The sequence below is a fragment of the Mastigoproctus giganteus genome, chromosome 6, assembly GCF_048544385.1.
Source record: "Mastigoproctus giganteus isolate SK-2022 chromosome 6, ASM4854438v1, whole genome shotgun sequence".
NCBI lineage: Eukaryota > Metazoa > Arthropoda > Arachnida > Uropygi > Thelyphonidae > Mastigoproctus > Mastigoproctus giganteus.
Window position 1 is genome coordinate 118,112,055 of NC_143580.1, and position 15,348 is coordinate 118,127,402.

A 15,348-nucleotide genomic window follows, 5' to 3' on the forward strand; every position below is an offset into this window, starting at 1 on the left:
TTATGTTCTGCTCAACTTGTAGTCCTCTTTCGTTTTAATTACTATTACTTTTTTTTTTTAAATCTTTATTATTCGTTATTTTATGTAACTTCGTAATGTAGCTTAACAGTATCTCTGTGTTTGTTCACTTGTATAGAGAATGTATTGTTAGTTTGTTATTTGGTTTTTAGGAGCATTAGCAACTAAGGCCATATTGCTCAGGGGATATGCGGTGGTCATTCCCTGACCTTTTCGCATCCTCCGTATTTGGTGGTCACGGGCTCGAACCCTGGTCTAATCAAGAAGAGTGTGCTACGCACTGCTGCTCCTGCCCACCAGGCTACAGAGGCGCCCAGAGAGAATGTATTGTAAGATTCCTCTCGTTATCAGTGTAAGGAATCAGGAACATATACAATTTATGTTAATAAAGAATCTCATTATCATTATTAGGAGTATATACACAAACACTGCGGGATCATCTAGACAAGACTTCAGTTATAGCTCAGACACAGCATGAGTTTGTTAAGGGGAAGTGTTGTCTGACCAATTTGATTGGATACTATGATCTGGTCACAAAAGAACTGGATGCAAAGAATAATTTTGATATCATATATTTGGATCTTAGAAAGGCTTTTGATACTGTTGCACATGGAAGACTGCTGCACAAATTGGAGCAGTGTGGCATTGAAGGCAAATTGCTGATATGGATAAAGGGATGGCTGAGTGGGAGAAGACAGAGAGTGGTAATCAATGGACACTGCTCTTCGTGGACTAATGTTATTAGTGGAGTCCCCCCCCAGGGTTCAGTGTTTGGTCCATTCTTGTTTGACTTAATGTCCAAGTTTGCAAACGATACGAAGGTTGGCGGCATTGTTAATGACAGTAAGTTGCTGCAAGAGGATCTAGAAAAGCTGAGGTGGCAATTGAAGTTTAACATTGACAAATGTAAAGTACTGCATATGGGAAGCAGTAACCCCAAAGTAACATATCAACTGTGTGGTACAAAACTGACAGTGGTAGAGAATGAAAAAGATCTGTGGTAATTGTGCAGGCAGATACGAAGTTTTCTGAGCAGTGCAGACGGTCTGCAAGAGTAGCTGCTCATGGTGTCTTGTCACTGATTTACAAGAATTTTTTTAGCAGGGATAAGGAGGTGATTATCCCCTTGTATAAGGCAATGGTCAGGCCACACATTGAGTAATTTATACAGATCCGGAGGCCTCATTTTAGGAACGAGTACAGAGAAGGGCAACAAGATTAGTGAATGGAACTAAGGGTTTCTCTTACAAAGAAAGGCCTAAGTTTTGCAAATTATGTGTCTGGAGACTAGTCACCTGCGAGGTGACTAATCTCCTGATTGAGGTTTATAAAGCCTTGAATGGTTTGAGCATGCTCAATTCTGATGGGATTCTTCCTTTTGCTCAGAATAATCACCTCAGAAGGCATAAATTCAAACTGAGGAAAGACAGTTTTAGGGTAGATTTGCAGAAATTTGCATTTAGCCAGCAGGTGGTCAATTGCTGGAACAAACTTCCATCTGTTGTAAAAGTTGATAGCATAAATATATTCAAGGAAGAACTAGATAAACATTTGGAGCGAGCGGATGGATGAAATGGGAATATTTTTTTTTTTTTTTTTTTTTTTTGGCTGAGGCTCTATAAGTTTGCTTTCTTGCATCATATATATGCCTCACCTAATGCTAATGTTAATTTTATGTCATATTGAGAGCATTATGCAGTTGGTGTAGCATAAGGTTTTTGATGAAATACAAATGAGCTTAGTTACTAACACCCATACACCCACTGCATTCCTCCCTGGCATGCAATGCAGTCAGGACTGCACTCCAACTGAATAATAAGTTGAAAGGCCTGGGGATGCAGTGCAGAGAGAATGGAATTGAATAACTGAAATGAATGCTTGAAAGAATGAATGGAAACATCGACAAATGTAAAGTGCTGCATATGGGAAACAGTAACCCCAGAGCAACGTATCAACTCTGCGGTACTACACTGACAGTGGTGGAGAATGAAAAGGACCTGGGGGTAATTGTGCAGGCAGATATGAAGTTCTCTGAGCAGTGCAGACGAGCTGCAAGAGTACCTCATGGTGTCTTGTCAATGATATACAGGAATTTTTCTAGCAGGGATAAGGAGGTGATTATTCCCTTGTATAAGGTAATGGTAAGGCCACATCTTGAGTACTGTATACAGGTCTGGAGGCCTCATTTCAAGAAGGATGTAGAGCTGCTGGAACGGGTACAGAGAAGGGCAACAAGATTAGTAAATGGAACAAAGGGTTGCTCTTACGAAGAAAGGCTTAAGTTTTGCAAATTACAGAGTCTGGAGATTAGGCACCGGCGAGGTGATCTGATAGAGGTGTATAAGGCTTTGAATGGTTTGAGCATGCTCAATGCCAATGGGATTCTTCATCTTTCTTAGAATAATCACCTCAGAGGGCATAAATTCAAATTGAGGAAGGACGGATGTCGGATAGATGTGCGGAAATTTGCCTTTGGCCAGCGGGTGGTTGGTTGGTGGAACCGACTTCCATCACTGGTTGTTGAAGTTGATAGCCTAAACAAATTTAAAGCTCAACTGGACAGGTATTTCGAACGAACGGAGGGGTGAAATGGGAGTGGGTTTTTTTTTTTTTTTTTTTTTGTTTTTTTTGGCTGATGCTGAATAAGCTTGCTTTCTTGCATCATATGCCTCTGCTAATGCTAATGCTAAAAGCATGTGTGTGAGTAAGAAAGAACACAAATTTTAATTCTTAGTAAGTTTTATTAATGCTAACCCTTATTTTAGCTGTTCTTTAAAATTTAGACTATTTTATTTAAGTAAATCTTAAAGTATTTTATCTTAAATTTCATTACAGAAAGAGAATAGATGTAGAAGAAAAAAAAATTATATACTGTGTAAAATGTAAGAAAAAAGCACACACACACAAAAAAAAAAAAAAAAAAAAAAACAGTATGGAAGTAGTGTGAATGATGATTATGAGTGTATTAAATTGTCTCTTTCTCTCTCTCTCTCTCTCTCTCTCTCTCTCTCTCTCTCCCCCCTATTCCCCCCAGGATTGTACAATGGGCTTCCTGGCCACCTACCCATCTAAGCATACACTGCCGAAGCTACTCAGCCGGCATGGTGTGGGGTGCAAATGCTGGTCAGCAGGACTTTAGCATTAGCATTAGTAGAGGCATTTGATGCAAGAAAGCAAGCTTATGCAGCATCAGCCAAAAAAAAAAAAAAAAAAACAAAAACCCACTTCCACTTCACCCCTCTGTTCGTTCAAAATACCTGTCCAGCTGAGCCTTAAACTTATTTAGGCTATCAACCTCCACCACAAGGGATGGAAGTCTGTTCCACCAACCAACCACCCGCTGGCTAAAGGCAAATTTCCGCACGTCTATCTTACATCTGTCTCTCCTCAATTTGAATTTATGCCCTCTCAGGTGATTTTTCTGAGCTAGAGGAAGAATCCCATCAGCATTGAGCATGCTTAAACCATTCAAGGCTTTATACACCTCTATCAGATCACCTCGCTGGTGCCTAGTCTCCAGACACTGTAATTTGCAAAACTTAAGCCTTTCTTTGTAAGAGCACCCCTTTGTTCCATTCACTAATCTTGTTGCCCTTCTCTGTACTCGTTCCAGAAACTTGACCACTGACCAGTGTAGGACAGAGCACCAAACAGGTGCTCCACACCATAGGGATCCCTTTCCCTATGAACTTTCATTCCTACCACCTGGGTCGGTTGCTCACTCACATCCCCCTCTCCTAAGTGGCACCCTCCTCCCTTTGCCTGAGGATCCCCAGAGCAGGATGGGCATCCTGCTCTGGGGATCCTCTTCTGTTCTCCCTTTCAATCAAGGTGGGCACCTTCACTACTGCTCCTCTTTCTCTCTACCACTTTAACCCCCTCCCACTTCCTACCTCCTCACTATTCCACTTTTTGTTTTTGTTTTTTTTCTTACTGGGTTCTCCCTGTCTGTAGCCTTGGCTACCACAGGGCTTGCCCTGCCAGTGCTCTATACTCCCTACTGCCCAATCTGCCACCTCATGGTGCTGCACGATAAACTAGAGGTTTTTGTGAAAACACAAGCCTCTAGGCTAACATGCCAGATGAGCAACATAACTCACACTCACTAACTTATATAAATCTGGCCTTTACAGAGCCTGTATTCATCACATTGCTTGCCACGGAGTTGAGGGAAACCCTCGGAGACGCATTACAAATAATAATAATAGTAATTAGTACATAACCTGATGAGAGGAAATATTCTTGATAGCCTACTGGAATTTTTAACTTGATGTGGCAAAAGTGGCAAATCACAAACTTCAAGTACTTCATCCTTTAATTGTGAGACTCCTGATGACCTATGGTATAACAATTTGGTCATCTGCAATGGACTGAAGTATTAAGTCCATTTTGAGTTCAGAATATTGGATTTTGAGGTGGCTGTCTAGCAAATTAGGGCTTTTGATTGTACCTTCAAGATCTATAATGCTGCATAACCTTGGTACTCCCTTTGTGAGAGTCATACAGGATGTACTAAGTGTGAATTATATAACCTTCTGGCCAATACTGCCAATTGGATGAATACGTGGGATTTCATTTATTAGAGAATTCCTGGTTACAGGCCACATGGGAAACCTGAGTTTTCTCCTTTGTTAATGAGGAACAAGAGATGTGCTGTTTTATTAACAGTAAATAAAACTAAGACTTTTCATCCAATGGGATATTGATTTGGATTCCTGAAAAGCATCAGCTGTGCAACTGGTATCTCTCTAAAAGACTGCTGGCTTAAAGATACATGAAGATTATATGGCATCTGCTCCCCATCCCCTGGACATATGTGTTTTATTGGTTTTGCCATATAGTTGTGTGGTATGTATTTTTAGTTATAAATCACTGTCTAGATCAGTGGTTTTCAACCGGGGAGCCACAACAACATTCTAGGGGTGCCACATAATTTGGGTTTAAGTTACTTAAACTTTTTTTAAATTTATATATTTATTTCATTATAAAAAGGTGCATGATATCTTTTTAATTATTTTATGGTGATTTATAATTGATGTTTATTTAGTACCTATATATAAAGAATAAAATTATTATAAGTATATATAATTTGTATTATGAATTGTAATTTTGTTTATACAGTTATATTATTATAATAATTATCATATAACATTTTTTTAATATTACACACACACACACACACACACACACACACACACACACACACACACACACACACACACACAATCAGATCTAACAGGCAAAGAACTGAGCAGGGGTGCCACAAAATAAAATAAATTACTTAGGGGGTGCCGTTATTAAAAAAAGGTCAAAAACCACTGGTCTAGATGTACTGAGGATGTCTAAAGCTGAATTTTATTTTTGAACAATAAAGTGAAAACACACACACACACACACACACACATGCGTCTTAGTTAATTTTATTTTATTTTTTTCATTTTTATTAACTGGCACAGGGCCAGTAGCCACAGGACAGGTTTGGCTACAACTTTTCTAAAGGCAATAGCATGCTAGTATTACAGGATACCGAAATGATGCTGTCTGATACTAATAATGAACATTAAGGGGGAAGGATACAACTTTTGTAGCTACTACTAAATCTATGCATGACACATTTATCATAATAAAATGTGAAAATTTTCTGTGCTACTGCTATGCATCATTATAGATGGAGTATATGGTATATATTTTTATTATTTATTATAAAAATTTACCTCAGCAAGTTCCAATAATGCTGAACAAGCACTTTTAGTCTGAGGATCTGGTGGAGGAGGAGGAGGAGGGGGAGGAGTGGCATCAATGGTCAAACGGAATTCTCCATTTTCAAGGTAACGTTTCTTAGGTGGCTTACACATTGATGAGGATGCATGAGACTGAACTGGCCTCGAGACAACAGACTCAGAAGTACTGATACTGGTAGGGGGAGGAGCAGCTGCAGTGATTGTAGTAGTATTAATAGTGGTTGTTGCACATGAAGTAAAGGATGAAATCAAGGTATTCAAATTTCCCATTTGCGCCTCATCTGAAAAAAAAAATTACAAAAATTAAGAATTTTGACAAATCATGAATCGCACATTAACTACTTATCAAAAATAGAGAACGTGTGCATATACATGCACAAACAAAAAAGCCAGTCCAATACAATAATTAAAATTAGTAGTAAAATTCATTTATCAACTAACAAGTATTCTATTGATCCAATGCAGGTTCACAAAGTGCAGCAGCCTGTAGGCCATCTGCAGTTCACAAGCGTTTTGTATGCGACCCATGGCCACCGTTTTTATGATGTTATGTATAAATGTGAAGAAAATCTTTGTTCAAATTTTACAGACTAATAAGACTTGTGTACTAATGCAATGAAAACTGGTTATTATGAAATGAGCAGTACTTTCAGTTTAAAAAGTACTTTCGTACTTTTTATACAGTCCTTCATAGACTGAGTGAATGGCATGTTATGCCAGTCCTTCACTCAACGTATGTGATAGGGAAGCAACTTTTCTCTGAGCAACAATTGACAGCATACTTTTTTTTAAAAAAATCCAGGCAGAGTGCTCTGACAGATTGGCAACAACTTCAACTACATGGCCCCAGTTTCCTGTTAACCAAATTTTGTGGTAAAATTTTTGATGACCGATTAAGTAGGGAGAAAAAAAGGAGGAAACTGGGGGCATGTAGGTGGTGATTGGTTCGAAGAAAATAACTAGTTGACCAGTAGGTAGGTACTGCAATTACAAGATGCACCTGAAAACCCTTCTCTTTTCAACCATTCTTTCATGAGAGGATCGTAGTGATATCACAACATTAACCCAATATAGGGCCACCCACAATTTCTACTGTCAAAATTTTCATCAGTATTGGCCTGCTGGTGAAAGAGTTTGAAAATACATAAGGTTAGTTTTTCACTTTCTATTTCTTAGAGATAATCATAAGTTGAAAAAACATACAGAAATTTTTATAAATTCAGGTAACATTTAACATAAAGATGACTACATAAACAAATAAATGAATAAAAAGTTACGAAAACACTATTTTTTAACTCAATATTCTGGCACTATTTAAACAAAGGTACTGCAAATAGGATAATTATACTGCATAATATAACATAAGTGAGAAAGATCAGTCAGCGTGGCCATTTAACACATGCTCAGTAATGCCATAGAAGAGATGCAGAACTCATTTTATGGAGATTGTTAGATTTAAGCAGCAATTTGACTGCTACATATTAACTGGTCTTTTGGAATAATTTCTTGACACATCTGGAGATAAAGTAATTGGACATCCTTAGCCAAACCAATGTTGGGGAATAGTGTACACTCCATCATGTTCTAATCTTGGCCATAATGAGTACATGTTCCACAATACCATAGCCACGTTTGTCCACATACAGGAACATTTCCTAAAAGGATAAGAAGTGTTATCCCGAGAAAGGTTGGATACAAATGTGCTATTGAACAATTTGGCTGAATGTGTGGACGCAGTAGTTTGTCTCCTAAAATAACTGCTCATATACTCGTGCCGAACTCATTCTGGAAACTTTTCTGTCTAATAACATGAGATTTTTAGTAATGCCCAAATCTAAGGTTACATCCTTATGATATAACGACCATTTTTCTTATTCCCCTATGAGGTCGTTATATAGAGCTTCTACTGTAGATCCATTTTGTCTACACTGACAATTTGGTATTCATCATAGTCCCTCTCATTAATTATCTCTACCAGTGTCTCATTAAAGTCCCTCGCTGCAACACTGTCTGCACTGGCAGCCTTACCACTCACCTTAATATTATGAAGGTTATTTTTAAATCATGCATTTCTAATTCTGAACTTCATAAAATTAAAAGTTTTTTTCCAACTCATCTATTACGAGGCGCTTGTTGTTGTTGTTATTTGGTTTTTAGGAGCATTAGCAACTAAGGCCATATTGCTCCGGGGATATGCGGTGGTCATTCCCTGACCTTTCCGCATCCTCCGTATTTGGTGGTCACGGAATCGAACCCCGGTCTAATCAAGAAGCGTGTGCTACACACTGCCACTGCTGCAAACCTGGCTACGGAGGCGCCGCCATTACGAGGGGCATCTGAAAAGTTCATAGCTTGGGTTTATTTGCGGAGTCTGGTAACACATTACTTTTCAACACGGTATCCTTTTGAGCCAATGTGCTTTTGCCACCAATGCTGCAAATTGTTGATTTGCAACTGACTGCAAAAAAAGTTCTCTTGAGTCTTCAGGCTGATTGATTTTATTTTTAATGGCACACTGGCATAATGCACCTTCAAGAATGTATGAATGTATACACTGCAGCAATAAAGTGGATCCATGGGAAATAGATGCCAGTCATGAATTTTTCAAGTTAGGAAATAGGCATAAGTCCGATAGTGCTAGATCTGATGAATATAGAGGATGATCCAAGATTTCAAAACTACACTCATGCAGTGCAGCCATGGCAATGACAAACTTGTGAGTAGGTATGTTTATTCTGGTGGAACAAGACTACTTTGCCAAGTTTTCCTTGCCATTGTTCTTTGGTATAGTCACACAAATGTCTCACAAAATCTGTATAATAAGCCCCTGTAACTATCTGCCTTTCTGAAGGTAATTTACTAGCAACACTCCAGCACAATGTTCCCTCCAAGCTTTGCAGGTGCACAGCCTCACAGTAACTGAAATGCTGCCACAGTAACTGCTAAATTTTTGCTGCGCAACTGAAATTTTCATTTAAAAACACTGCTGGAAGCACCGTCAACAGTTGCAAGAAATGCATACAAAATTAGATGATAATAACATAGAAGCTGTGGAAGGTGAACCCTATGCTAAAAATTCTAATTTTTATTAAAAATCGTTAGAACTGGGTAAAAATTAGTTTTGATAAAATTATTTGTATGCAGTAGTTGTTTTGCTAAAATTATAAGTTTCTTCATTTAATAATTAATTTGTTTGGTATTGCCTAATAATAATAATTATTTTTAGTATCCTTACAATGTTGAAAAAAAAAGGCTGAAGGAGAAGTTTTGAAGAACAAAGCTTGTGCAAGATTTAAGAAGGAATGGCTTTTGCAGCTCATAGAAACTGAACTACCATCTTCACATCATAAACAAAAAATAACAATTGGTGATATTTTTAAATATCGAGATACTGGCAATGTTGTAAGCACCATTTCTGTGGAAGCGAAAGTTGGGGGCAAGTTCAGTAGTGGTAAAATATGAGAGGAATGGAAATTAGATTACCTAAAATGGCATCTCAAACAGAGAATTTGTGTAGATGCAGTTACCAAATGACGCAACCAGAAGAAAGGTGAAATTTTGCAAATGTTAACTGTAACTGTAACTCCAAAAGAGCATGAAGCAAGAGTGGATAGAGATGCACAAAAGAAGTCTGACTCTAATATGGTCAAGGTGCTGATCGATAACATTATCTTAGCAATTAAAATTAATGCTGCAATGCATTCCATGCAAGAAATTCATACACATGTGTCCAAATAGCATTGGCATTAGTAGAGGCATATAATGCAAGAAAGCAAGCTTATGCAAAAAAAAAAAAAATACCCTCCCATTTTACCCCTCCATTCGCTCCAGATGCCTGTCCAGGTCAGCCTTAAATTTATTTAGGCTATCAACTTCCACAACAAAAGATGGAAGTCTGTTCCACCAATCAACCACCCGCTGGCTAAAGGCAAATTTCCGCACATCTATTCTACAACTGTCTTTCTTCAATTTGAATATGCCCCTCTGGTTCTTAATCTGAGCAAGAGGAAAAATCCCATCAGCATTCAGCTTGCTCAACCCATTCAAGGCCTTATACACCTCAATCAGATCATATCACAGGTGCCTACTCTCCAGGCGCTGCAATTTGCAGAACTTGCCTTTCTTGGTAAGAGCACCCCCTTTTTTCCCCTCACCAATCTTGTTGCCCTTGTTTGTACTCATTCTAGCAACTCTAGATCCTTCCTAAATATCCTACCTAAATTCTTCCTGTAAACTATACCAGAGAGTTGGCGCAGCAAGAACTATACGTTTGAATTTGTTGAGTGTATCAACTTTGAACTTCGGAAACAAATAATGGGAGAAATGCAGAAATCTTCTTTTCATACATTAACTGCTGATGAAAGTACAGACATTTCTGTACAGAAAATGTCAATTTTGTATTTTAAGTTTCGACCAGAAAATGAAACTTCCTATAGGACTGTGTTTGCAGGTATTTTGAAACTGCATGTGAAATAACCACTGTTGAAGGAATAAGAACATTTTATATCAAGAACATTCTTGATCTTCAAAAGATGGTGATGTTTACATCAGAAGGAGCACATTATACTTGGAAAGAATAATGGTGTGGCAGCAATTTTTCGAAAAGAAATAAAGCATCTGTCTCAACAACATTGAATTGTCCACAGAGAAGACCTGGGATTAGATGGCACATAGAGAAAAGTGTCAGTCATGCGGGATATAGAAACACTGTTATGAACAGTATATACAATATCTAGTAGGTCATCTATTAAAAAAAGAAAGCTAGAAGAATTAGCTAATGTCACAGAATGTGATGTTCTGTCATTTCGACCACTAAACAAAGTGAGATGGCTGTCAAGACATTTTGTTTTAACTGCTTTAATGAGAAATTACAAAGTTTTAATCGAGTATTGTAAAGAGCAAATTAATGAACATAACAATAAAGCCAGTAAATACTGCCCGAAGATTTTTACCAATCCACAATATTGAGTAGCATTAACTGTTCTTAACGATGTTTTAGAACATCTGATATCTCTATGTAAATTCCTTCAGAAAAATTGTTTGAATACAATTGAAGTACTGCAGTATGCAAAAGCAAAGATTAACAAGAAAAGGTCACAGTATCTTGGCCACACTGTTTATTGGAGTGACAAAGTAAAAGATTTGCTTTCATCTCTAAGTTCTGACATCAATACTACACCTATTATTCTAGTCATTAAACGTGTGTGTAATCACTTAGACAATATATTTCCTGATGATTAGTTATGAGAATGGCAATCTTTTGACCCAACTGCTATGGCAAACGCAACCAATTTTGAATTCGAAGAAGAGTATGTTAAACAACTAATAAACAAATACTCAGCTACCATTACAATAAACTAAAGTATTGCCACAGTAATATCGCATCAGTACTGTGATTTGAAATTCATCGTTTCTGAGAAGGTTAAGAGTGATTCAATTAAGTCATTCACTGATATGTTGAACTACATGCTCAGAAACTAAGAATTTGACTAACTGTCAATTCTTGTTGATATCTGTGGAACAATTCAAGCTTCTCATGCTGAATGCAAACGTGGATTCAATGTCATGAATTCCATCAAATGTAAATCTAGAAATAGACTGGAAGTTGAACATTTGGATGATCTGATGATGACTAAGACTTATCTTTCATTGAGTGCAAAATTAATCTAGATAGTGTTTATAATCAATGGATTAAGGACAGACGAGAAAACGTTCTTAAAACGTGAAATAATTTTCTTTGTTATGCTGATTTTTATTGTACCATTCAATTAATAAATAAAATACAAAATATGAAGTTTTTCAATTTTCATTGTAAATATTCTTATTATGTATATTACAGAAAACTTTTGAAGTGCCACGCAGACGTCAGGTCGTGTAAAAATTTTCTGCTCAGGGCAGTAGCAGGTCCGTGCAGCTGTAGTAAAAAAAAAAAAAAATAGAGGGAACGTTGCACCAGTAGCATCCCAAAATCTGATGCCATCACCTTGACAGCAGAAGGAATCAACTTGTGTTTCTTTTGGTGGGGGAGAAGAGTCGCAAACCTTGCAAGGATATCTTCTTGAAAACAATGCAAATATTCACTTGACAACTCTTGGATGATTCTGAACTTCTGTCAACAACTTTGGGATCCATCATGCTAACATCTTTTTCATAGCAAGAAATTAGATGGTATTAGATGATACAGAAGTTCAGAGAGGATGCCCAACATGCTGAACTGTCACTGGTCAATCACTCATTACCATATCATGCACACTGTCAGCAAATTCTAGAGTGATGGATGTTGCAGGTCTTGCATGGCAGAGATCTTCCAGACTCTCTCTCTCTCTCTCTCTCTCTCTCTCTCTCTCTCTCTCTCTCTCTCTCTCTCTCTCTCCTCCCCACTTCTTAAACATGGAATAGGAAGGGGCATCCCCCTCACCAATGTAACCATATCCTTTGGCATTAGTCCCTTTATTTCCAAAATATTAGATAACAAAAGGTGATATAGTTGTACACGTTGGCACTAATAATATTAAGAGTAGGAGACCGGCAGAATTACTTAACAAGTACAGGTCACAGCTGAACAAAAGCCGAGAATTAGGGTTGAATTTGAAAGTGTCTGCAATTCTGCCCAGACACGATAGGAGGGAGTATATGATGAGAGCCTTGTCGATCAATTCGGCCCTGGAAAGATTGTGCAAGGCTCAAGGGGTAGAATTATTTTCAGCCTGACTGTACTTGTTAACAGGAGAGATTGCTTCTACAGGGATGGGATACACTTAAATAGAAAGGGTGCAAGAATATTTGCTGATGCTATCGAGGCAGTGTTAGGTGGGTCGGAAAACTTCTAGCTTGGGGGGAGACAAAGACCAATAGATTGACAGTAGCCACTGGCAGAGGTGAAAGAGATTCTTGCACTGCTTCTATTAGAATGAGCAGAAGCCTGAAAAACAAGATGCATGGTATTTCAGAGACTGCTGGGAGCCATTGCAGTACAAGTAAACACATGGGTTGTGTTAGGGTAGCTAAGAATAGAAACAGGTGCAGGTATACTTGCGTGTACACCAATGCTAGGAGTTTAGTAAATAAATTTGATGAATTTGAGGTATTGCTCAAAACATCAAAGGCAGATATTGTTGGGATATCAGAGACGTGGTGTCACACAGATATAAGGGATGCAGAACTGCAATTTGGGGAGTACAACGTCTACAGAAAGGATAGACAGGATAGGAAGGGCGGAGGGGTTATGCTATTAGTTAAGAAACACATAAAAACCAAGGAAGTGAAGCCAGTCGACATCGCTGGACAGTGCAGTGTTGAGTCAGTTTGGTGTGAAATAAGCATTGGGAGATCAAAATTGAGAGTAGGAGTGTGCTATAGGCCTAATGACTCTGATGAGTATAATAAGGAACTGTACAGGGAAATAGAGTGGGCCAGTAAATCAGAGAGTCTTATAATAGGAGATTTTAATTTCCCAGATATTGACTGGAATTTTGGGGCTGGTTACTCACGCACTAGCAGGGCTTTTGTGGATTTATTGGATGATTGTTTTCTACATCAGCATGTTCGGGAGGCAACTAGAGGGAGTAATACTCTTGATTTGATTATCAGCAGTGATTCTTCATGCATTAAGAATCTGCAGATAAATGAACCATTAGGTGGCAGTGATCACAGTGTGCTGAAGTGGGATTTACTCAAAGAGGTAACTACCATTAGGGGTAAAGGGAAGGGTTATTGCTTCCGTAAAGGCGACTACGATGGACTGAGACAGTATTTAAATTCTATACAGTGGGACCAACTGATGATGTTACCAACAGCAAATTCAAAATGGGAAGCATTCAAAGAACTTATCTTGGAAGCTACTAGGCTTTACATACCAACTAAGAAATATTGTTCAAGGTTTAGGCCAAAATGGATGTCAGATGAACTAATGAGGCATATGGCAGAGAAGAAAAATGCATGGGATACTTACAAATTAACACATGACACAGAAGCCTATGATAGATACAAGTTGATATGCAACCAAGTTACAAAGGAGGTTAGGCAGGCGAAGGCAGATTACGAGAAATCCTTGGCAAGGGATGCAAAGAAAAACAGTAAAGAGTTCTTTACTTATGTAAACTCCAGAAGGAAGGGGATGAATCAGATTGGTCCACTTGATATTGATGGGTCAACTGTTGATGATCCTGCTCAGGTAGCTAACAAACTAAATGAATATTTTGCATCGACATTCACACATGAGGAGTTATTCAGCAAGGGGAATGCCAGAGGTGTATTCAACTCTAGCAGTAAGCTACAGAATCTTGAAATAACCGGGAGTAAAGTGGAGGAGAAACTGTTGAAGATAAACACAAGATAGGCACCCGGGGTGGATGGGATCTATCCAGTTATATTAAAGGAGGCAGCAAAGGAAGTAAGCAAACCCTTAGCCATAATTATGAGAGCTTCCTTGGACTCAGGGGTGGTACCCATAGACTGGAAATGTGCAAATGTGACCCCAATTCACAAAGGAGGATCAAAGGCTGACACAAGTAATTATAGACCTGTGAGCTTAACTTCTGTTCCAGGAAAATTAATGGAGGCACTGGTTAAAGAAGCACTGCAGGATCATTTAAACAAGACTTCAGTTACAGCTCAGACACAGCATGGTTTTGTTAAGGGGAAGTCTTTCCTGACCAACTTGATTGGATACTATGATGCAGTCACAAAAGAACTGGATGCAGGGAATAACTTTGATATTATATACTTGGATCTTAGAAAGGCTTTTGATACTGTTGCACATGGAATACTGCTACACAAATTGGAGCAGTGTGACATTGGAGGCAAATTGCTGCTATGGATAAAGGGGTGGTTGAGGGGGAGAAGACAGAGAGTGGTAATCAATGGACACTGCTCATCGTGGATTAATGTTATTAGTGGAGTCCCTCAGGGCTCAGTGTTGGGTCCATTATTGTTTTCTGTATTTATAAATGATATTGATGATGGTATATCAAGCTTAATGTCCAAGTTTGCAGACGATACAAAGGTTGGCAGGGTTGTCAAGGACACTACTGACACTATGCTGCTGCAACAGGATCTGGAAAGGTTGAGCAGATGGGCTGAGAGGTGGCAAATGAAGTTTAACATTGACAAATGTAAAGTACTACACATGGGAAACAGCAACCCCAGAGCAACGTATCAACTCTGTGGTACTACACTGACAGTGGTAGAGAATGAAAGGGACTTGGGGGTGGTTGTGCAGGCAGATATGAAGTTCTCTGAGCAGTGCAGACGGGCTGCAAGAGTAGCTCATGAAGTATTGTCAATGATATACAAGAATTTTTCCAGCAGGGATAAGGAGGTGATTATTCCATTGTATAAGGCAATGGTCAGGCCACACCTAGAGTACTGTATACAGGTCTGGAGGCCTCATTTCAAGAAGGATGTAGAGCTGCTGGAACCAGTACAGAGAAGGGCAACAAGATTAGTGAATGGAACAAAGGGGTGCTCTTACGAAGAAAGGCTTAAGTTTTGCAAATTACAGTGTCTGGAGACTAGGCACCAGCGAGGTGATCTGATAGAGGTGTATAAAGCCTTGAATGGTTTAAGCATGCTCAATGCTGATGGGATT

At 38.6% G+C, this 15,348-nt stretch overlaps 1 protein-coding gene across 1 annotated transcript in view; it reads right to left on the minus strand.

Moving 5' to 3' along the window:
* Positions 1–15,348, minus strand: part of LOC150084531 (uncharacterized) — a 228,006-nt gene that overhangs the window by 108,114 nt on the left and 104,544 nt on the right. Inside the window, exon 4 of the mRNA XM_090376275.1 lies at positions 5,733–6,040. Coding sequence (XP_090232401.1) covers positions 5,733–6,040 — 308 coding nt within the window. The remainder of the gene's footprint in view (positions 1–5,732; positions 6,041–15,348) is intronic.